The sequence below is a fragment of the Phoenix dactylifera genome, chromosome 14 (assembly GCF_009389715.1).
Source record: "Phoenix dactylifera cultivar Barhee BC4 chromosome 14, palm_55x_up_171113_PBpolish2nd_filt_p, whole genome shotgun sequence".
NCBI classification, from domain to species: Eukaryota; Viridiplantae; Streptophyta; class Magnoliopsida; order Arecales; family Arecaceae; genus Phoenix; species Phoenix dactylifera.
Window position 1 is genome coordinate 6146173 of NC_052405.1, and position 23390 is coordinate 6169562.

Sequence of the window (23390 nt, forward strand, 5' to 3'; positions counted from 1 at the left end):
GCTAAATCACCGGCTGGGACGTGTCGATCCGACGCGCTTCCGACCCCGACGGCAGCGCCGTTAGGTAGATGACGGCGTCCGTCGCCGTTATGTACCCGCGCTTTCTTTTACGTTCGCCACCCCCTCCCCCTTTCCGTTTGGCATCGGAAGCTACTCCACGCCTGGAGTTCATAAGACCGCGATCCGCTCCTCCGCCCCCCCTCTCACCGCTACTCACCCCCTCCATCCCAACCACCCCCCCCCCCCCCTCTTTCTCTCTCCCTCTCTCTCTTTCTCCAACGTGAAATAGACTAACCCTCCACCCATCCTCTCTTTCTTTTCTCTCGTCGCCGGCGAGAGATCGGAGCTCGGTGGTTGGCGCCGGAGGCCGCCATAGATTCTGGCGGCGTCACGGACACGCTTGGAATCTGCGGGCCTCGCGGCGGAGGAGCAGTGTCTCCGGATATGTAGAGAAAGAAAAAAGACAGGGGAATATAATATTCTATTGCGGCGGGGGCCGGGCGAGGGGGGTGGGGTGGGAGTTCTTCTTGCTTGCATTGGAGGGGAAAAGAGGGGTGGACGCTCGCGCACGGCACGGATGCCGAGGCGATCCCTTCGCGGAATCCCCTTCTTCTCCTCCGACGCCTCCTTGCCGTATGGCGTAATTCATTCCGTGGCCGATGGATTCTTTTAAATTCCGCCTCCTTGGGCTTGTTACGTGCTGGTTTTAGAGGTTTTTGGGCGAGCGAAGGAGGACAGGAGAGCGATCTGGTGAGGATTCCCCTTTTTAACAAGGTTTTTGGGTCGTTTTCTGGGTTTTTTAGCTAGAATTATTGGGGGTACGGCGAGATCTTTTTTCCGATCCGTGGGCGAAAGACTGGATTTTGAGGTTGGAGTTGCGATTCGAGTTTGAATTCTGGTTTTTGGGAAGTTGAATTCACTGTAGATATCTTAGCCTTCCTCGGATCCTCCTCCTTTTTCTCTGAATTTTTTAGCTAGTTTCTTACATTTAAGTTTTTCTTGCGATCAGAACTGAATTCGATATTTTTTTTTTTTAAAAAAATAATTTTTTGGGCGTTGTGGTTTGAGATCTCGTCAGCGCCAAAAAAAAAAAAAACAATCAAAACCTTTTTCTGGTTACAATGTTCAGTTCCCCCTCAAAATTTTGAAACGAGTAGAGAGGAGCCACCAAAATTTTCACTGATCTTTTCTTTTTGTCCTCTTTTACTGTTTGTTTCATATTAATAAATGATATAACAGAGAATTTAGTGCTGTTTCCTTGCATTGCAGTTGCTCGATCTGATTCGAATTTTACCGCAGAGCTGAGCTCCAAATGGGTGCATCTGCTGGGGGCAGGTAGGGAAAGACAGGTGCATCATTTGAGGAAGGTTAGGGTTTTTTTGGATAAAAAGGAAGGGTAGCGTTCTAAAGTTTGAATTTTGTGCGGGTCTATGGTTTGGGAGCTGCAGGATGCCATCTAGCGTCATGGATCAGAGGCGCCTGTCCCCATTTTGCCTGCCTCCAGATTCATCTTCCTTCTTTTCCGACGAACTCCGCTTTCCTACTGAGGTGTGAATTGCTACAATATCTCCCTCTTCCGATTCCTAGGTGGCTAGGTGCATTACAGGAATTACTGCAAAATTGTTATTATTATTATTATTATTTTTATCTTACTTGCTCTTTAATTGGGCACTTCATTTTTGTTCTGGACATTTTGGATAAACTCATTGGTTATTTATTTTTTTTAAAAAAGTGGCAAACAGTCCTCCAGGTGATTGTTTTTTAGTTTATAATTTATGTTTGTCCTTTTACCAATCTTTTTCATGTACGCAGCGACAAGTTGGATTTTGGAAACCTGAGTCTCTGCCTGATCATCTTGGTGAGTACGAATACTTCATTCTAGAATGGTTTAATTGTTCTTTTCTAGGTGAGCCATCCTCGGTCCAGCTATGCCTTCGTTCGGGCGATTCTGGGCCATTACCTGTGATCCTACCGACTGCACTCTTATGTGTATTGGACCTATTGGTGAATCATTTTAGTTTTAATTCCTGAGTACTCCAAACTTCCTTTTACCATTTTTCGTGAATTATCTCCCGGAACTGGTCTGGTAGTTCTAGTAAGTCCTAAGATTCCTGTTTTAGCTTCTCACGTACCTGGAGAACTTTTTGGCTATTCGATCTTTTAGTTTTTTTTTCCCATCTCTTTACAGCTCATTCTCTAGGGACCATTCTGTTCACTGTTGTGGCTTTCAAGCGATCATTTAATTCTTATTGGAATTTAATTTTTCTCTCCCTTGCCATCAATTAGCATGTGAACTATCAAAAGAAAGCTGGACTTGGGGCTTTTGGAGAGAAAAAAGTAAGGGGGAGTTGCGTTGGATATTGTGTCTTGGATGGATGTATCCATTTCCAATTTAGCTACACCATAGACTAACTTGTCAACCAAATTGGGTCTGGAATTCAATTTGATAACACATTGCTGGAGAGTGTTTCTGGATGCAATTTGGCAGGAATAAGTTGGAGATTGATTACATGTGGGGGCGTGTTTTCTGTATCTTGATACGTTGTGTTTGAATGCCGTTTTGCTTTTATACATTTTCCATTTTAGCCCAAGGGTTTAAAACTAATGTAAAAGTGGTTTGCTTAATTTTCTGCAGGAACAGAGGGAATGCGATTTATGCCTGGAAGTAAGTCAGCTTCCTCTTCTCCAATCGAGAAGCTTCATGCAGCGACGGCGAACTCTGTGGAACACTTAGAACTTCCACATCCTGATCTTTTTGAAGATCAGAAAGCTAAGTTTGGTCTTGAGCATCATCAGATGGGACCAGACAGGTCAGTTAACATAACAATGACTCCTTGGAGGACTGCAAGCCATGATTCTGGACCCCGATCTGATCTCTTGGTCCAATCTTCATCGTTAATTGCGCAAGGGAGCAGAGTTAGTTTAAATGGGACCCACTATGAGAATGGGCTTTTCTCAAGTTCTTTGTCAGACATGCTTGACAAAAAATGTGCGTCTTTCCCTCCCTCTTTTAAAATTACATCTACAAGCTGCTGCCATCTCAGAGACCTATGTCCTCCTGAATTAAGATTGCCACATGTTCTCAGAGACCTACGTTCTGAGAGACCTATATTTACTGGGCTGTAGAATTAATTTCAGGTGATTATGTTATCGTGACGTTAATTTTTCTTTGCATTATGGTTGTGCAGTGAGGTTGTCGTCAAACAACATTCCTATAGGCCAGTCTGTTGATACGGCAAATTCCAACTTTGGGGATGATGAACCTTTTGAATCAATGGAAGAAATTGAAGCCCAAACTATTGGAAACCTACTTCCTGATGATGATGATCTGCTGGCTGGTGTTATTGATGATCTTGGTTATATTGGTCGACCCAGCAATGGTGATGACATGGATGATGATATATTTTGCAGTGGCGGGGGTATGGAACTTGAAGCCGATGACAATATTAATGGCAACAAAACTTCTGAACTTTTTGGTGGGGGAGCCCTGAATGGTCAGCAAGGGGGACTAAATGGCCCATTTGCTGGTGAACACCCTTATGGTGAACATCCCTCAAGAACTCTTTTTGTTAGAAACATCAATAGCAACGTTGAAGATGCGGAGTTAAGGGCTCTTTTTGAGGTGCCTCTCTCTCTCTCTCTCTCCCCCCACCTCCCCCCCCTCCCCCCTCCTCTCCCCCCTCTGTCAGGGTTCTGTTAATTAAGTGGCTTCCATATATCGGGGAACATCTTTTCCTAGCTTTCTTGTATCCTCATCAGTCTGCTTGGTATTTACTCAGCAATATGGGGACATACGTACACTTTATACGGCCTGCAAACATCGTGGTTTTGTAATGATATCCTACTATGATATAAGGTCAGCAAGAAATGCTATGAGAGCTCTTCAAAACAAGCCATTGAGACGCCGGAAGCTTGACATACACTTCTCTATTCCAAAGGTAAGTGGTCCTGTATGCATAGCAATTCACTGGAAGTTTTGCATTATATGATTTTGAGGAAGCAGTATCATTCTATGTATTTTCTTAAAAATTAGTCTTTTGTTTGTGATATATACATTGAATACAAATTGAACTTTTCCTAGATACGTGTTAAGTGCCTGTATATGAAATATCAGTGTTGATCTAACTAGCTATTTATGGGGACATACAGGAAAGGTAACGATCCTTGAGGTCTCCAACCTTAAACATGGTACCAAAATAACTAAGTCAAATTGTCCAAATTTATGCGAGTTGTAATTGAATATTAAAATACAAAGAAAGTTTGCAGTTTGTATCCATTTCCTCATTTTCTGCAAACTTCCTCCTCTTGCCATCATTCTTATGGCACTGCTTCATTTACATAACTCCTGGCTCACACAACATGCCTCAAGGGGCGTGTTTTGTTGCTGATAGGAGCCTGTGATATCACCTTGTCTGCTTGCTATGGCAAATGAGATAGCCAAGCTTTTCCAGTCTCTTTTTCCTGGGCTGCACTAGGTGCCATTTCAACACTGTAAACTGTAGCTGATTACTATGCGCACATGGACTGCGCTCCTACTTTTAGTGCTACTCCCGTCATTGGACTTAGGAACTTTAGATCAAGTAAAGGCTGGTGGTGGCTTGACAACAACATTTTTATGATTTTTGACTGAGCTGTGCTTTCGGTAGTTAAGCGCAGAGTAATCTGGTGATGATTAAAAAACTGTGGTAAAATAACTAATCCCTTGGACCAGCATTGACACATCTTATGAAAATTAGTAGTAGTGTCTAAACTTTACATGTTTTGCTACAAGTCCTTACTAGGGATGTAAAGATGATGATGCTATCATAAAGTATGGATTGTCAAGGAGTATCCAAGTATTCTGAGCATTTGATCTTTGGTCCTGCATTTGTTAAACTAATAAAATACATGGGAAATGTTATTGTAGTCTTGATATATGAAATGCCAGAAGTAGACATTTCAGGAAATTCACAATTGGATTGTCCAGGTAACATGGCTATATCACTTGTCTCCCTATTCATATCATGTACTGCAATATTTTGCATGACACTGTGACCATCCACATTGTCTCCAAGTTTTATCAAATAACGTGACACTTGACCTCCTTGTTTCCGTTGCTGTTTCCTTTACTCTTTCCTGCTTGCATATGGAAATGAGCTGGCCTATTTTTGGTTAAGCTCTCTCTATGTTCCTCGTAAAAGGTATTCCATGTTGCCTGAAGAAAAATTCAGACGTGTGAAAAGTAAGGGCCCAACCCTTCCTTGTACCCTGAATGAAAACCTTTGACTAATGACAATCTTATATACGAGTTTCTGTGTTATGAATGCACACCCTGGAAAACCTGATCATGGTGGCAGCGACCCTTTTCTATTTTATGTTTACTGATGCCTATATTTGAAAATTTTGGGCGTATCCAGCATCATGCAGGTACTTTCCTGAACCATCATATTTCAGAATATAAATTTGGCCATTCGACCAGTTGTATCGACTGGGCTTTGACATACTTGATTTGAAGATGTATTTAGAAGACTAATATTATTTATGAGTGCTAGAGGATTATTTAATGATGTCCAGATGGCACCATTAAACAGAAATCTACTGAGAAAGAGTTTCCATATAATAAATCTCTCTCATGATTGGGATGTAGTGGTCTTTGCTAAACATCTCTCTGTAAAGTCTTGAGGTGATTTCCTTTCTCCATGCTTGAGTGCAGAATGACTTTCTAGCTGGCATATTACCCACTCTCATGCCTCGGCAACCCTAACTTATGATAACTTATGATGCCATAGTGCAGTAAAGGACTGGACTGGTTTTAAATCCTTGCACAAGTGGAGGCTGTGTCAAAGTAATATCAATTCTGTAATTAGGCAGGTCTTATATCCTTCGTCTGGCATGGTTGGTATGTTGTTCCTGTCGTATAGCTTTCTGTACCTTAATTATGATGGTAAGTGTCCAACAAAAGAAATATAGAAACTGTACTTAGCATGCAAACAAAACATATATGGAACTGCACTAAGCAACAAAGATGTTTTTATACACCTTGATATTGATGATCTTGTTCGCACATGCTAGTTAAACATGTACAATCGTGCATTAACTCTTTATTGTTCTGCAACATTTCATTTTGTAAGATGAGATACCTCTCCATTTTTGATTCTTTTCCCCTCACCTATTCATGCATGCCTGGGAATTTTCTGTGTTCATGTCCTGATGTTGCACTACTTTTTTATTAGGACAACCCTTCAGAGAAAGATATTAACCAGGGAACACTCGTGGTATTCAACCTTGATTCCTCTGTTTCAAATGATGATCTTCGTCAGATATTTGGTGTTTATGGTGAAATCAAAGAGGTTACATTGATTTCAGACCTGATGCGAATCTTCCTTGATGTGTTATTTAGATGAGATTTAAATTAATACTTAGCTTTGTTTGCAGATCCGTGAAACTCCACACAAGCGCCATCATAAATTCATAGAGTTCTATGATGTTAGAGCTGCTGAAGCTGCTCTTCGTGCTCTAAACAGGAGTGATATTGCGGGAAAGAAAATTAAGCTTGAGCCTAGCCGCCCTGGAGGTGCAAGACGGTGGTATTATCCGAGCAAACTCACTTGTTTTTCCCATCCTTCTAGAGATGCTCCTGTTTCGATATTACACTCAAAAAATGCATATTATATATTAAACGAAGTCTATAATGTACTTTGTTGTTCCTCTTACTGTCTTTTTATTTTTGAAAGATGATAATCAAAAGATGGTTTTTGATACTACTATGACAAACTGCTTAAATCATAATTGGTTATATGGTTTCGTAAGGCTGTTAGTGTATGTTTAAATGTGGTGTTAATTACAGTTATCGAATGTTAGCTTTCAGGACGAGGTTTTGAATGTTAGAAGCTATTTTTGCATGAACAATTCTTGGTATTTTATTTGTGACAGTTTTGCCTTTGCTATCCTTTAACAAGGTATCTTTGAATGTAATCAAATAAACTATCATTACCCTTCCAAGTGGTTGGGAATAGACTCGATGGTTATGGTTATGGGGCAGATATTCCCTGTTCGAATACTCGAGTTCTTATTAATCTCTTAGACTATCCATCAATCAAATCTACTGTTTCACTGAAATCCAGTGGTGTTCTGAGTTTTGGTTGTTAATTGATTCTGAACTTTAGAATATATATCCAGCAGCTCAATACCAATTCATATGGTTGCAACAATTGTGCACCAGAAATTCGTCCTCTGCTGTTTTATTCTATAACTTCCTGAACTTGCTATATGTAGATTTAAGTTTTGGATTCTTCATTGGTTAAACTTATACCAGTATAAATGAAAATCTATTTCTGCACTTGACCATAGTATTTAGGATTTGCTTGAGTTTGAGCAACGTGGGTAAGGCTTATGGAACCATTCCAAAATCTTGGGAGCCCTTTAGATCATATATTCATATGCTCAAGTAATTCTTCCTGTTAAATTTTAGTTTGCACTTATTTGAAGTACTAGATCCTAGTCTGATTATCAAGTGAAGAAATTGATTGCTAATAGCTAGTGCTAGTCTTAGTAAGGATTGGTCATTTTATAGTCAAGCAGAGCTTGAGCAGAGGATTGGTACCCGGTGTTTGGCTCAGTTAAGCTTGATAAGATATATATGAGACATTTAATAACTTCCATTTTTTTTTAATAAATCACGACAGTAGATGTTGCATAGCAATGATTTCAGTTACGAGCCAAAATGTATCCCATGTTTAGAAAGCACTGCACTGATCAGATTGAGATCTGATGACCACAATTATCTCTCCATATGCAGTGGCAGAGTATCTTGAACCCATGCTTGTGGGTCTGTCTGTGCGTCAGAGGACTAGGATTTTGCTCTTGAGTGATTTACAAGGTGGCCAATTTTCTAGAGTGATTTAGAGATATTGTACTAAAGAGATTTATGGACATACGGTTTGTAAAAGGAAATGAAATCCATTGCAAATTGTATGATAGCATACTTCATACACCTTGTTGACTTAAACATCTTGAATGGCCAATCAATTTTTTAGGTAGATTTATTAAAACCAATTATGACCCATTGATTTATAGGGGCTCCAAGATTGTATGATATACCAAGCTAAGGCCTGCTGTAAAGAGAGCGGTTTAGGTCCGATGCTAATCGGACCAGCAGGTAGTCTGTTGCAGCGCCTGACTGTTTTAGATATGGGCTTTACACTTCTGCAATTTTTTACCATCAAGATCAGCTTGTCGTAGACAATATGATATGAGGCATACTTAACCTCCATTATTGTTTTCCTTTTTATAGAGAAATACCATGACTTAATATCATTAAAGATTATTTGAACTAATTATTTATGCATTCAAAGAGTATCTAGATTGAAAACCTTCTAAAGTGCATTAATTCCCTCCTATTTAAGGCCTGCCATTTATATGCTTGTAATGAACTCAATCAATATTGATTATTGAAGCTAGACATACACTAGAAGAACTGAAGTTTACACTGCTGCTGCTCAGTCCTAGTCCCAAGCTTGGACTCACTTCTTTGTGCTTGGTTTTTGATGATTCGTGCAAGGCATACTTAGTTGCCTCTAAGTACACTAAATTGAGACTGGCGTTTTGTTAGACTTTTGGCCTTCTAGATTTAATAGTTCTGTACTTCAGGTTTGCAACTTTTAAGGGCTCTTTTTGGTTTTTGCTGGTTGTAAGGGCTTATGCATCAAGATCAAAAAGCTGACCTATACTGGCCAACTAATATTATGTGTACTGGCCCAAGAGATGAAAAGTGGTTCTAAGGGATGAAAAGTAGTTCTTGCATGTGCAAATCCTCCATAGTTGGCAATGCAGTATATCAAATATGATATCGCTTTCATGTGATTCTCAAAAAAGAGATCACTTCCATGTGACATAGGGCGCTAATCAACTAGCTATTAAGTTGTTGGCTTTTCTTAAGCATTGTTAAATGAACAATGAGCATTTTTTTCATCCTAGGTATTATGGTAGACTTGGTATTATCCATAATTTAAGTATTGATGCTTCAAATCTAAGCTTTGAAGATTACTAACTGCAAAGTACATAAGTGGCTGCGCACTTTATGAGAGCATGCCAACTTTAGTTGAAAAATGAACGGTTGTGATAAGATGGGGAGAAATAATTCAATGCATGTTCTCCTGCCAAGAAATTGGGGACATGATGCTGTCACTGTTGTTTCTCTAGGCTGATCTGTGCCTGTAGAACAGGATAGTAGGGCAAGAAGGGCACGTTATTACTGTTAATCCATACCTTTCTCGCTCAATTCTTCTTTTTCTTGCTGAATTTTTGACTGTTTGGGATGAGGTATCATCCTCAAGGTTAGGCTGAAAATAAATCAAGCTGTTCATGAAGATCTTGGGCTTGGCCTGATTGAGTTTGCTTGATTAGGAAACTAGCCATGCTCGGTCATCATTTATAACTGAATCAAGCCTAATTTTGGTTTTTTTAAATAATATATAGAAGCTTGGGGCTCGGCTTAATAATGAGCTCTTTCAGTTAATGAGTTAGCGAAGCTTGAACAGCTGTTCTCAAGCTCCTGTCAAGCTTGCCAAGTGTAAATGGTTTTGTACTCAACTTATCTTGTGGCTTGTTTGCACCTCTACTTAGAAGATTGTTAGCTTAATTACAGCAAGAAAATTCTGATCAAGTCCACTGTGGAGTTTCATCAATGTATACCTTGATTTGATCACAGATATGGTTCTAAATTTTTTATGAGCCTGATCATATACATTATTCTGCATCATCTATTGATGTAGGAAGTTTGTAACTGCTGATAGAGAAATTATCCAACCTGAAGTGGACATCTTTAATAATTTAATTCTGACCTTAATGCAGACCTGATCTGAGTCTTGGACCTCTTGGTTTCAACACCTATGCTTCTAAAGCATCGGCCATGACATGGCATAATGTATTTTTCCTTACTAATACAAGAATATGGTAGGAGAATAAAGTTCCATCAATGAAAACATGAGTAATGCAAGACCCTTGGGCAGACGTATGTTCTCAATGATTGTCATGCTTTCCTTGAGTTTTGGCTAATACAAGGATGTAAACTTCTTGTAAAGTGCAACTTATGGGTTTTGTACAACCGTCCTCTGTTTGCTTTGTTACAAGCAACCAAACATAAAACCTGGAAAATCTTGGTATCAAGGTTTTCAAATAAAAACATGAGTAACGCAAGACCCTTGGGCAGGCATGTATATTCTCAAATGATTGTCATGCTTTCCATTAGTTTGGCCTAATACGAGGGTGTAAACTTCTTGTAAAGTGCAACTACTGCCATAACATAAGAAAAGAAGAACCTACTAATTATGGGCTTTGTACAACCATCCTTTGTTTGCTTTGTTACATGCAATCAAACATAAAATCTGGAAAATCTTGGTATCAAGGCTGCAGTCTAGTCACGGGTTAGTATGATATTGAGTTAGGTCGGGATGGACCAAGATGGTCATTGACAACAAGAATGAAAATAAAAATAAAGATTGTCTCGGTGTTCCATGCTATCCTAGATGTTGATATGCAATTGTTCAAGTGTCTATGTCTCGAGAGAGAACTAGTGTCCTATGCCTATCGCAGATACCATTCTCTCATTGCAGTGGTATGTTAGTAGCAGGACATGCCAGTTTCCTTGGGATGTGAATCATTGCTTTGAAGATTAAGATTTATTAAAAGAATAAAATGGTTTGATGAACAATAATAAAGTACATGTAAAAAACTGGTGCAATGAGCTAAATATAGAATAGTAAGAATTTATGCCTTGAAAAGCATGATATTTTGGAATGATGGAAGATTTGCATATTTAAAAAATGGAAGTTTCTGTTCAAGAAAGTTTTTAGTATTGCAAGTTGGTTTCATGACAAAAATACTATGCAGGATGAGATTACTCCATGGGGGCTTGGCTTGATTTAGATTAGGAAACCTGTGGAGTATTGAAGCAATTTTCAATTATAAATTGATGGTTTAAATTGATTATTTTTTAGCATCCCAAACCAATTCCTTGCCAAGTTCTTTTCTTGTTTAGCATTGATGTATCAAAGCATCAACCATCAAGGTTCTAAATGCCGGTATCAAACCTTGTACCATTTTTTTTAACGGGACAACTTGGTATCGGGGATCAGTGGTACGTACCTAAACTAACATAAAAAAGAACAAAAAACCGTCAGTATGCACTAGTATGGTTATCATAGTATCCTTGGCACACATTGGTACAGGTTGGTATGGCTGGTACGTATCGATATATAGAGTTTTAGCATTCTCGTCATGCATACTAGTGTCGATTTTGCATTGGAATGATATGATATCAATTTTACATTCCTCTTCCAATGGTTTTTTATATCCATGCTAATGCTATTATGATGAAGCTGTGGTATGAACATTACATAATATAAGTTTTCTTTGATATACTCTGAATATGGAATATTTTTAATAACCGGTCCGCTTTTGTATTGAGGACAAAATCTATCTTGTATTGCTTGCATCTACAACATCTCGACCATTACTGGATAATTTAATGAGCCGAGTAGCTCATGAGCTTGACTCAGGTTTATGCTCGACTCGACTTGAGTATTATCAAGCTTGAGTAGCTCGAACAATTTTTGAAGTTAAGCTCAAGTAGCAAAATACTCGACTTGAAAACTCGCAAGCCTAATCAAGTAATATATATTTAATAATATTATATTTTATTTATAATATCTATTATTTATTTAATATTTATGGTATCATATTATGTTATATTTTGTTTTAAGCATATTCTTTAATTATGACCAAAGCTCGAATTTGAGCTCGAGTATGGCTTGGTTGGTATTCGAGTTGAGTCAATCTTAAGTATTGCTTTTTTTTTATCGAGACGAGTTTGAGCTTAGATATTAAGGCTTGATCGATCTCGAGTTGAGTTTCGCGCCCGAGTATTTTGAATTGAGTTGACCTCAAGCCTCTTGCTACTCGACTCAGCTTGGCTCGATTGTACCCCCAGTACTACTTCTGTCATCATTTGCTCCTCTTGGAGCGTTATGCTGCAGTATGTTGTTGGGGGCTTGATTTTCCTTTTTCTATAACAACTGCAGTTGGTGACTTCTGTTTGTCTTTTGGGCTTTTATAGCTCTCAAGTAACATTTATTCCTCTGTTATTGTTTTGTTTGTTAATTCATTTGTTTGAAGTTTAAATTTGTATTTCTTTGGGGATATTCATTATTTTTTCTTTGTTTAAGCAGCTTAATGCAGCAGTTATCTCCGGAGTTGGAGCAGGAAGAGCTGAGTGGAGGCAGGCAGGGCAGCCCTAATAACTCTCCTTCAGGATGCTTTGGTATGGAATTTGGCACCTGTTTACCTGTTCGCTAATGGCATGCCCTCCTGCCATTTTCTTTTCTGATTTAGGTTATAATTTGCAAAGCCCAGCTTACCTGTCTGTTTCTTCAGGATCCATCGCGCTTGGTGCAATTACATCAAATGGCCTTGAAAATGGAGGCAGCCAGGGCCTACATTCTGCAATCCGGGCACCAATTAGTCCATTTGTGGAATCTACATTTCATGGGATATCCTCTAGTGTACCTCAGAGTCTATCCTCCCCTGTTAGAATAGCTTCAGTAGGTAATCGCAGCAATCAATCCATCCATGGTGAGCTCAGCCAACCATTGGGTCAGATGAGCTTCGGATTTCAAAATTTGCCAGGTTTCCATCCTCATTCACTTCCAGAGTATCACAATGGATTAACCAATGGAATCCCATACAGCTCCTCAAATACCATGTCATCCATGGGGGTCAATGTCAACTCTGGGCCTGCTGATGGAATTGATAACAGACATATTCACCAAGTAGGCTCTGGAAGTTTTAGCAGCCATTCCTTTGGTCGTAATGAAAGTGGTAAGTGAAAAAGCATTTATTTCTTCAGACTAGTAAAATTCTGAGCTTTATTTGTGAAGGAATGATTTTTACCTACTAGAGCATAATGTCAGTCTGACTAATCTATTTTCTGGTCAGACAAAAGATATGTGATGGTTTGAGATGATAAAAAGAGAAAGCTTTCTAATTTCTTGAACTTCTTGCCTGTCATTGCTTTTTTTGTAATTTTACATTTTTTGGTATCTCTTTCTTTTTATTTCTGGCTGGTTTATTAATAATACTTCCATTGGTTTGCAGCATATGGAGTTTCTGGAAATGGAAGCTGCCCTCTTCATGGACATCAGTATGTTTGGAATAATTCAAATGCATTCCACCATCATCCGCCTGGTCCCATGCTATGGTCCAATTCACCATCATTCGTGAACAACATACCTGCTCATCCCCCAACTCAAATGCACGGACTTCAAAGAGCACCATCTCATATGCTGAACACTGTTCTACCTTTACACCACCATCATGTTGGTTCAGCACCTGCCATCAATCCATCTCTATGGGATAGGCGACATGGCTATGTAGGGGATTCCACAGATGTACCTGCTTTTCATCCAGGATCTCTTGGAAGTATGGGGTTTTCTGGCAGCCCTCAGTTGCACACGCTGGAACTTGCTTCTCGAAACATCTTTCCTCATGCTAGTGGAAACTGCATGGATCCTTCTCTTTCTCCTGCACATGTTGGCATTCCTTCTCCCCAGCAAAGGTGTCACATGTTTCATGGAAGGAATGCCATGATCCCTGTGCCTGCTTCATTTGATGCTCCTAATGATCGTATCAGGAGTCGAAGAAGTGAAGCAAGTGCCAATCAGGGGGATAACAAAAAGCAATATGAACTTGATATCGAACGCATTGTGCGTGGAGAAGACTCTCGAACAACACTTATGATTAAAAACATTCCTAACAAGTATGTGGACCAGGCCTGTTGTCTTCCTTTAATCTTGTCTCTAGCACTCTTTTCTAACATTCTTTCAGCAATATAATTGTGAATATCTTCTGTTAATTTTCTATTCCTTGAATTCTGGAACTGTTTTGAACCTGGTTAACAGGTACACATCTAAGATGCTTTTGGCTGCTATTGATGAACATCATCGAGGAACTTATGATTTTATCTATTTGCCAATTGACTTTAAGGTAACTAAAATATTTTTAGTAAACAGAATCCTTGTCATTACTTGCTATGTGGATATTCACTTTCCATTATTCATGCATTTAATTGTATTTTCATCTCCTTTTCCTTTCCAGAACAAGTGCAATGTGGGCTATGCTTTTATCAACATGATTGATCCTCAGCATATAATTCCATTTTATCAGGTTTGGTTAACTGCAACTCGTCATATTGAAGAAAACAATAAGATTGAATCCTATGTTTCTGGTCATATACCCACTAATGCTGGGATCATATTTTTAAGCATGTTTAAATATTACTCTTGTTTCATATGATTTTTGTTTTAGGTTGCTGTGGACATGTTTTTGTATTCTTTTGGCATTGAATTGTCTGCTTAGCTTTTAGCATGATACTAATACTCCTTTTGTGTACATGATTCTATATTTTTTGACATAAGCATGCTAGCTTCGGTGTAGCACTAGCACATCATTCACATGTATACCCCAGAAAAAAACGTTAAGCAAATTGGTGAATTCTCTGCAGACATTTAATGGTAAGAAATGGGAGAAGTTCAACAGCGAAAAGGTGGCATCACTTGCATATGCCAGAATCCAAGGGAAAGCAGCTCTTATTGCTCATTTCCAGAACTCAAGTCTTATGAATGAGGACAAACGCTGCCGTCCTATTCTCTTCCATTCAGATGGTCCTAATGCAGGGGATCAGGTACTAGTCATCATTCCATATTTTACTAGATTCAGTTTTTAGATTTTCATTCTATAGTTTTTCCGTAATACATCCATTACGCCCATCTGTTGCCCTCTCAATAAGTTGCATTTTGTGAACAAATTCATCAAATTGGTGGTCCATAAATTATTGTGTGTTTTCATTATTTATTGGGGACAAATATTAGTTGGATTTTAAATTCTAGTGCCTCCTACCAATGATAACCTCTTGGGTCATCTGCCTGATGTATCTTCGATTTCATATTTTATTTTGATAGTTCTGTAGCATTCCATTGCCCTTTGGGTGCTTAATAATGTTCAATCAGCAAGCCATCATGAACTAACCCCACCTCACTGGGGGATCGTAATTGCTTAAAACTACTTCTGCTTTCCTGATCTTCTCTTGATACCGGGATTTTTGTTGTGTATGAAGCTTTGAGTCCTGAAGGCTTTCCTTTTGCAGGAGCCCTTCCCTATGGGGGTCAACATCCGGTCCAGGTCTGGCAGATCAAGGGCTGCTGGTAATGAAGAGAACCATCAGGGAAGCCCATCAACCTCCGCAAACGGAGAAGCTTCTTGCAATGGAGCGGGCTCTCCAGGTTCGACCAAGGACTTGGAGTGACCCAAGCCACTATCCAGGGGCCACTAACCTTAAGAACCAAACCTGTAAACATGATCTCATCTCCAATTTTCCTTTATTTTTGTTCGCTTTGTCGTGTCCAGTATTTGTAGTGGTAACTTCTGTAACATGGTTGTTCACCCTTGGGTGCTGTGGATTCCTGCATCACTGAGAGAGGGACTCCCAATTTTCCTTGGATTATATATTCAGTAACTGAAGACAGAAAGGCGAAGTGCAGGGAGAGTTTAAGATTTTGGATGGCCGTAACACGAATAAACAGTGTACAGGAGTTTCAAGAAAGCGAGGACAACAGAATTTTCTCAGCAATAGCGGTTTGAGAGGGCCTTCTCTGCATTTTCTTTCCTTTCTTATTTTGATTTTGCTTGCATTTTTGGGTCTGAGAACCCCGCCATGTGTAGGGTTCTGTGTTTTTTGGAGCTGGGTTGAGTGTCTGTGGAGGCCACCTGGCATGTCATTTGAGGCCTGTATGTTTGTTTTCTCACATATACATCTATAAAGCACGAATTTTTGAAGTGCTGGAGATTTTTTGCTGGATGCGCTTTTCATCATCAATGTTTTACATTACTGCTTTGATATTTTAACTTTTTAGCTGTGAATATGAGAAATTTACTCTTCTATAAATGGGGTAAAAACAGCTCGCATGCAGCAGCTGGAAAGTTTGGGAGAGGAGAAAACTAAATGAATTGATGGATATCATGATTGTGGAAGCAGGTAGGTGCCTAGAATCTCAACTCGCATCAAGTATGTTGACAGAATTTCACGTTCTTCCTTTCGGGAAGGAAGGAAGCATTAGGGAAATCCTAATGATTGCTGCTTTCTATGAACTTTCGAAAAAAGCATGAAAAAAAAAAGGTTCGAATGGTATGATCCCTCCATCACCCCAGAATAAAAGGGGCGATCTCGTAGTTCTTGGTCAGTGAAGACGTTTGCCTCTGCTTTTTGCGGGGCACGAATTTGCCGAGTTAGATCCCTCAAAAATGGAGAAATGGAATCAACCAACAGTCACTGGTTGTCTGCAGGTGCAAGGGCCCTGACCTAAAAAAATATGGCTGTCTACAGATTCAAATATGTGGCTTATGTGGCATCAAGGTTGATGATATATTGAATTCCAGATGGCATACCAAGTATGAACCTACCAAAGATCTTATTTTTGAAGATGATGGATTTCAATTTAGATAAAGCAATCCCTAGATTGACAATCACAGAAAGACATCTATCCGCTATCCCAAGGGAATGGCAATTCCAAAACTAACAGATCTTATAACTACTTCAAATGATGTTAGTTTCTGTTTTATGGCCTTATTATGGCCTTCAAGATGCATGTTTGGAACAATAAGTCTCAAAAAAGCTAAGTGACTAGAATTGTGATATATCATTCAAAATTTAGCAGTGCTATCAGATTCTGAATTGTATCCTGAGGATGTCATCTATAAGCTGCCTGGTTCACAGAATCATATAAAGAATTTGGAAACGGGTGGTGTAGGTATATAAAACAGAACTTAGTTGTAAACTGAGAAATTGAATGAGCAATGAACATGCACCCGGATGTTGAACGAGATGAGGAGACATGACATACATAAATAATAACAAAATATGCATAAGGTCTTATTTATTTATCTCTATTTTTGACAAGTGCTAGATGACATCAACAAATAAGAACAAAATATTCATTCCTTTCAAAACCCTAACACCACCCACGAATATAACCGAAATTCTCAAAGAAGTGTGGTAAAAAACGAAAACTACTGAGCCAGAAAATAAAGATGTATAAAAAAAATTTAAGAAACTTACAGTAATTGTGCCCCCTTCTTTCTCCCTTTCTTCCTCTACTTCGAACTGGGACCTTTTTTTTGACAAGTAGTTAGGGCAAATTTCAACTGGTCCTCACTAGTACATATTTTAAGAAATAATCTAATTCTCAACCAGTGCCCGGCATGCTGCGGAGACAAGTTTATAATTGTCAAAAACTTTTTTATGTGAATTTAATTCTTATATGAGTTTCAACTTTCAACTAGTCCAGACATGGCTGCACCGAGATTAGTTCATATGCTGCATTAAAGCAGTCCCGGCAAGTCATCTGCCGAGATTAGTTCAAGTTCTGCACCCAAGCAGTACCGGCATGCTCTCTGCCGAGACTAGTTCATGTTCTGTGGAGAACCAGTCCCCCCATGACTTCGGATAAGACAAAAAAAAAAAGATATGATGCTGCCATGACTAATTTACCTTCAACCATAAGCAATAGTACTAGTTTATACTTGAACATAACACATTCGATTTCTACCTTTGCCCCTTAAAACATTAGCCACCAAACATAATAAACTTCAAATATTTAATCAATACTAATAAGCAGATTTCAAGATGCGTTCCTCTTACCCATTAAAAAAAATGATGTCTTAACCCGGTGCATATGATAGGTCATTCCAATACTATCTGCAAGAAATGAATGCTAAGTTTCAACTGAACCTCTGAGCGTTCTCATTTTAAGACACAGGCTGATTGATTAAAATTCTGTATTATTAACGAAAGAGGCCTGTAAAGGAATCAAGAACAAGCCATGGAGTTGCTCTAACGTTTTCTTCAGTGGTAACTGAGGCATGTCGACAATAATAAACCTGACGATAACATGTTATTCTTTTAATGCAGCTAGGGCAAGAATTTAATGCAGCAAATACATTCATTCAATTATTCAAGTTCCTCAATATACGAAATAAACAAATAAGCACATCAACAAAATATTCCTATCAATTCTTTGGACCCAATCAGGCTTACAAGTTGGAAACACCCCTTATAGAGCTCATTCAATCCTAATTTCTCCTGATACTCAAGTCTCACTGTATCATTACCCTTTTTTTTTTCCTGATAACATCATTCAACTATTACTGTCTGGAGACAAGAAAGAAAACAGAAGGAAGAAACTGCCTATAATCCAAACAAAAGCAAGTCTGTATGAAAATATGCTGCATCAGACATAAATGGGACATCCGCATACTGGCCTGCAAGTGCGCATCTCATACATTCAAGCACCACGTACATCTGCACAAATGCAACCGCAACCCAGAAATAGATTGCAAGCTTACCACGGAATATAGCATTTGGCATCCAACTACATGCAATAGCCAAGGCCTGAAGGGCGGTGTCAAGGAGCATTGCCATTGTAATGTGAAACCGCATGAAATGTGGCCACTCCTTCCTCTTCACCACACCAAGATAAGCTATATACAGAACCACCATCATGAACCAGTTGGGCAATAGTGCTATGGTATCAAGGAAGGGGTTTGTTAGGAAGTCAAAGTCTTCAAGGAAGTTGTGTAGTTGGTATGTCGTATCAGCATAAAACCATACATAGTGGAGAGGCAGGAGATATGGAATACAAGCTAAGGTCCTCCACCACCATTTGGGCTTAGTGATCATTTGCGGATAGCTAAAGAAACTCTTGGATGCTTTAGAGACCACTAAGCTTCTAGGCAACACCTTCCTGTGCCTGTCCAACAAAGGCATTATCTGTGCAATGCAACCATGGTCTCCTCTCAGAAAGGAAGTTGATGCCCCAGAAAGGTGTAGAGTGGAGCCTCCTGTCACGTGAAATTAAACCAACAAAAGACCAGAAAATCACCATCAGTGCGAAACTCATCTTACCAGTTCACCCACATCATATCAACTATCAGATAAGACTTCAAGCAAACTTGCAGCTTGTTATCTTGTGATGATAGCTCAACTTTTACATGTGAATTTTTTCCACATTGGATGTTAGTATTGGGTTAGGAAATGCAAGTATTTTCTAATCAAATATAACCTCATCTACCCACAACAAAACATATAGGTCATGTTTCGCGAAATCCTGCGAGACCTGGCAGGATAGGTGGAGAGGGATAGTGCAGGGGCAAGGAAGTGAGGGAGCAGGAGAAGGGAGAGGGACAGAACCTGATAGATCAAGGACTTTTTTTTTTTTTGTGAAAAAAGCCTGCCAGGTGTGTCCCACGACCACATACCTCCCTTACCCTCCATGGCCCCCTCCTTGCACATGTGCTCTCTCTCTCTCTAGACCATCATGCCAGATCCCACTAGATCCAGCAGGATTTTCCCGAATAGGCCCATAGGGAGATTGTTTTTAGGATGCTACTAAATAAAGCCCCTAGCTTGGACGCTCTCTTGCATATTCTTAGCAAACTTTTAGGATGATCACAAAAGTGACCTCAAGTTTTTTTTTTTTTTTTTTTTTTTGTTGGTGAAAACGGCAATTCATATAGCTCTAACGTGAGTACAAGCGACCTCAAGTATTCCATATAACCAACATGTTATTGAAGTGAATAAAGAGAATTTTTGCCACTCAACGCTAAGACGGAGCAATGAAGCATACGACTAACTGACTTTAAGACTTCAAGCATGCTTTTGGATTTGACAAAGGAATTAATAGCGCACTTGCCCTTGAATGAGGAAGTATTCGATCAACTTAAACAAAAGTGCTTTTATCAATAGGTGCTTTATATTGGTTGGTTTCCATTGGCCATCAATTTATCAAAAGCCAAGCCAAGGGTGAAAAATCTTAGTTTCTTGAGGCAGTGTTTAATAAGAACAAATCTTGTTTTTTTATCATGAATGAGATGGATTTCTAGCATAAATTATTAAAAGATGACTTAGAATTTGCATATCTTCAGCCTTTCCCCTTATACTTGTTAATACATTCCTTAAAAGGTTCTAAATCAATCAGGGCTAGACAAGGAGATCCTCTTTTTTACCACTTAAAATACTTGATGTATATGATCAAAAGGCTGTACTAAAAGGGATTGACTATAACAACTCATTTTCAATATCCTTTATTTTTTATTTATTTTATCTGATGGTGGTGCATCCTATTGTGAAAACTTAAAATTCTTGTGTTTCCAAGACACAAAGAACTGTGACTAGTATTCTAGTGCTTGTTGTCCCAAAATGTATGCCACTTCAACCTCTAAAAATACTAAGATAGAGATACTTGCTTACATGACATACAACAGGTGTGCTTGTGGATGTATAATAGGTAAATGCATACAAAGAATGTTGAATTGAACGAACCACGCAGTTCGGCCCGTATCAACCGACACCGACCCGGGATAGTTCGGTCATGCAGGTCGATTCAGGCTATAAAATCACTCTATCGGTCCATCCATTTGAACAAAGCTTTGAGAGACTTGTTTGCTCTCTCGGCCGCTCTCTCCACCTCGTGAGGGCCTCTTTGTCGAACGTCGCTCAAGGTAAGCCCTCCCCTCCTCTCTTGTTTTGTCTTTGCCTGCTCATTGGAGTTAAGGATGATGCTGTCACGGCGACATTCTAGTTCTTGGTCCCAGCGGCCATTGCCATGATAACCCGTCGATAATCCGGCATCAAGATCATCCGTCTAGCCTTCTCATTGATTGTTGCCCTCAGCACTACACCCCCTTTGCCTCTGTTAGCGGCAGCGGTGCTATGATGGCTATGCCTCTGCCTTTCCTCTTTGTCTCTCTCTCTCTCTCACACACTCCACCTCTCCCTCCCCCCCCCCCATCACACTCCTTCCTCTCCCCTCTCTCCCTCTACATCCCTTTCTCTTCCCCACTCTCCTTCCTCTCCCCAATTCGGTAACTCTGGCACGGTATGGACTCGTACCATACCGTACTAGTAGCTGACCTATATAGGTCACTGTACCGGTTCAGTGACTCCTACATGCATATGCATTTAGATATGTGCGTACATATATCACTAACTACTAGATGGTGGTTATATTCAAAAAGTAGCACCTATTACATAAATAAAAACAAAGAAAAAAGTAGCACACCTATGTAGTAAGTAGGTGGTGCATTAACATGTAATAGTGAGACTTGAAGTGCCATAGTTATACAAAAGACTTCAAGTGATATGATTCTCAAAAAAAAATGTTAAAACCTCTATCTCTGAGTAACGCAAGTATGACACCATTTCAAGATGCCAAGGAGAGATGCAATATTGTGCCGTACCAAAGTGCCTAAAGGTGCTAAGACTCCAAATATCCTAGAAACCAAAATATTTAGGTAACAATGATGTCATATTGGGGTACTCTATATGAATAGAGCTGTAGGAGTTGCGCCAAATAACAAGCAATGGGGAAACAATTGGAATGATTTGGGCTTGCATAGTTAAGATTTGAGGAGGGACCAAGAAGGAGAGACAATCTAATTTTCACCTGAGGATTTAAGCTTTGTTTGGGATTGCTATTGATAGTAGAGTTTTTGAAAGTAGAGCTTTTAAAAAAAGATACTTACTATTTGGTAACTACATTTCTAAAATGCTATGGAGCTTATACATTTGTTTGACAACCAATATGAGAAAGTGATTTTAGTATGATAAAATAACAATAAAAGATATTGTATAGTTGTATATATAATATTATATTATATATTATTACATATTAAATATTATTATGTAGTATAATTTGTTATAATATAATATTATTATAATAATGTAATATAATTTACAATATAATATTATTACAATGTAAATAATAGAGTAACATAAGGTAATATAATATTATATAGTATAGTATAATAATATGATAGGATATGATAAAATATTATATAATATAGTATAATATAATAATAAATACAATACAATACAATATAATATAATATAATAATATGTCAGCATGGGTATTTTAGTTGCTACGAAAATTTTATTAAATGAAAAACAGCTTCCTGACATCAGTCAAGTAGTGCTTTTAGGAAGAAGCTCCAAATTGGAGCTTCTCCTAAATAGACATTTTTCAGCTTTTTAAGGAGCTAGAAAGCACTTTAAATTTATTTTACTAAACACCACCAAATAGCTCAAATTTGGAGCGCCAAAGAGCACTTCCTGGCTCTTCAAAAGCGTTACCAAACAGGGCCTTAGTAATGAGGGAACACCTAAGCAAGCAATGGCAAGAGTCAGAAAAACAACATGAAAAAGCTTGGAATAACATGAGTCATAGCCTAAGTATGAAGAGAGAGGATTTGTAAAACCAATCCCTCATAACTGGGACAAGGTGTGAATGTTATGATCTTTCTTTCTTCCTTCTTCTTCTTATTCTTTCTGTTCAGATTTGTATGGTCATGGTTACAATATGCATCCCAAGGGAACCATTTTAGAGGTTAATTTTGCGGACATTGCTCTTAATAAAGATTATACACCAACTACAGGCAACAAAAATTTGATGTGAGACGGGGACTTGGACATACCTCCTAAGGATAAAGGCTTTCTTTCTCGATAAGCTGTAGATAGACTTCTGAATTTTGGACATGCTGCAGAAGCACGAACAGGAGAGGCATATGCCCAAGAAGGATTACGCTTAATATTGCAGGGCCCTGGTTTCATGGCTGGGCTTCCAGAAGCCACACAATTACTGAGAAGCATGTTGTCCCAACACTCTAGAAAAGAAAATATTCCTCTGAAACTTTTAGAGATTCTGAATAAAAAAAACTTGCAATCAAGATAAAAATTTGGGTCCAGCATACATAAATAATGAATATATAATTTTCTGCAGGGTTAGAAGCTGAGACCTCTCAGAGCCTCGCTAGCACTGAAGAGAGAGGCAGGGGAGCCTTCGGTGCCTGCGAAGAATCGAGGGACGGGAAGAGAGAAAGAGAGAAAAGCAGAAGAGAGAGGGATGGACGGTGGCTAATCGATGCCCGCCGGCCGCCCTCCGATCACGCCGCCGCCGGCGTCGGAGAAGACTTCTTCGAGGCAGGCGAGGAGGCAACGGGACGTCCAGAGCCCCAAGGCTTTCAAACGATGAAGAAATCGAGCCCTAGTTGCTTTCCCCAAATCGGACCGTTTTATATGTTTCTAAAAAACCGGCCGTTTCGGTCGAACCTGGAGCGGTTCGAACATGCCACTGGATAACGGCAGTTCATAATTGAACCAAAATTAGGTCTAGAATAAAAATCGAAAGAGCCGTACCGCGCCCCAATGCATCTAATTTATAGATGAAATAAGATTTGATTACTAGAGAGAGTTAGAATTAAATTTTAAAAAATCTAGGCATTTCTACTTTTTCACCGAAATAGCACCT

At 39.1% G+C, this 23390-nt stretch overlaps 2 protein-coding genes across 7 annotated transcripts; one reads left to right on the top strand and one right to left on the bottom strand.

Annotated features, from left to right (window-relative positions):
* The first annotated feature begins 231 nt into the window (after window positions 1–231).
* On the top strand, window positions 232–15903 carry LOC103708045 (protein MEI2-like 4). 4 transcript variants are annotated; one of them, XM_008792798.3, is made up of 16 exons: window positions 232–750; window positions 1270–1335; window positions 1449–1548; window positions 1813–1858; window positions 2636–2989; window positions 3189–3622; window positions 3780–3938; window positions 6213–6329; window positions 6415–6566; window positions 12207–12298; window positions 12412–12855; window positions 13132–13792; window positions 13935–14019; window positions 14131–14199; window positions 14537–14716; window positions 15179–15903. In XM_008792798.3, exons 2-16 carry the CDS (start codon window positions 1313–1315, stop codon window positions 15335–15337), a joined length of 3075 nt encoding a protein of 1024 aa, XP_008791020.1. In that variant the 5' UTR covers window positions 232–750; window positions 1270–1312; the 3' UTR covers window positions 15338–15903. The 4 variants fall into 4 exon arrangements, with proteins under 4 accessions (XP_008791020.1, XP_008791022.1, XP_038989369.1 ...); XM_008792800.3 differs by having other exon boundaries at window positions 6415–6563; XM_039133441.1 differs by having other exon boundaries at window positions 262–750; window positions 1270–1349.
* Window positions 15904–18008: 2105 nt separating this feature from the next.
* Window positions 18009–23127, bottom strand: LOC103708044 (protein TIC 20-I, chloroplastic-like). 3 transcript variants are annotated; one of them, XM_008792796.3, is made up of 3 exons: window positions 22879–23127; window positions 22558–22746; window positions 18009–18927 (listed from the first exon to the last, which is right to left on the bottom strand). In XM_008792796.3, the coding sequence occupies exons 2-3, from the start codon at window positions 22730–22732 to the stop codon at window positions 18275–18277; spliced, it is 828 nt and encodes a 275-aa protein (XP_008791018.2). In that variant the 5' UTR covers window positions 22733–22746; window positions 22879–23127; the 3' UTR covers window positions 18009–18274. The 3 variants fall into 3 exon arrangements, with proteins under 3 accessions (XP_008791018.2, XP_008791019.2, XP_026660808.2); XM_008792797.3 differs by having other exon boundaries at window positions 22558–22764; XM_026805007.2 differs by having other exon boundaries at window positions 22558–22784.
* Between the last annotated feature and the right edge of the window lie 263 nt (window positions 23128–23390).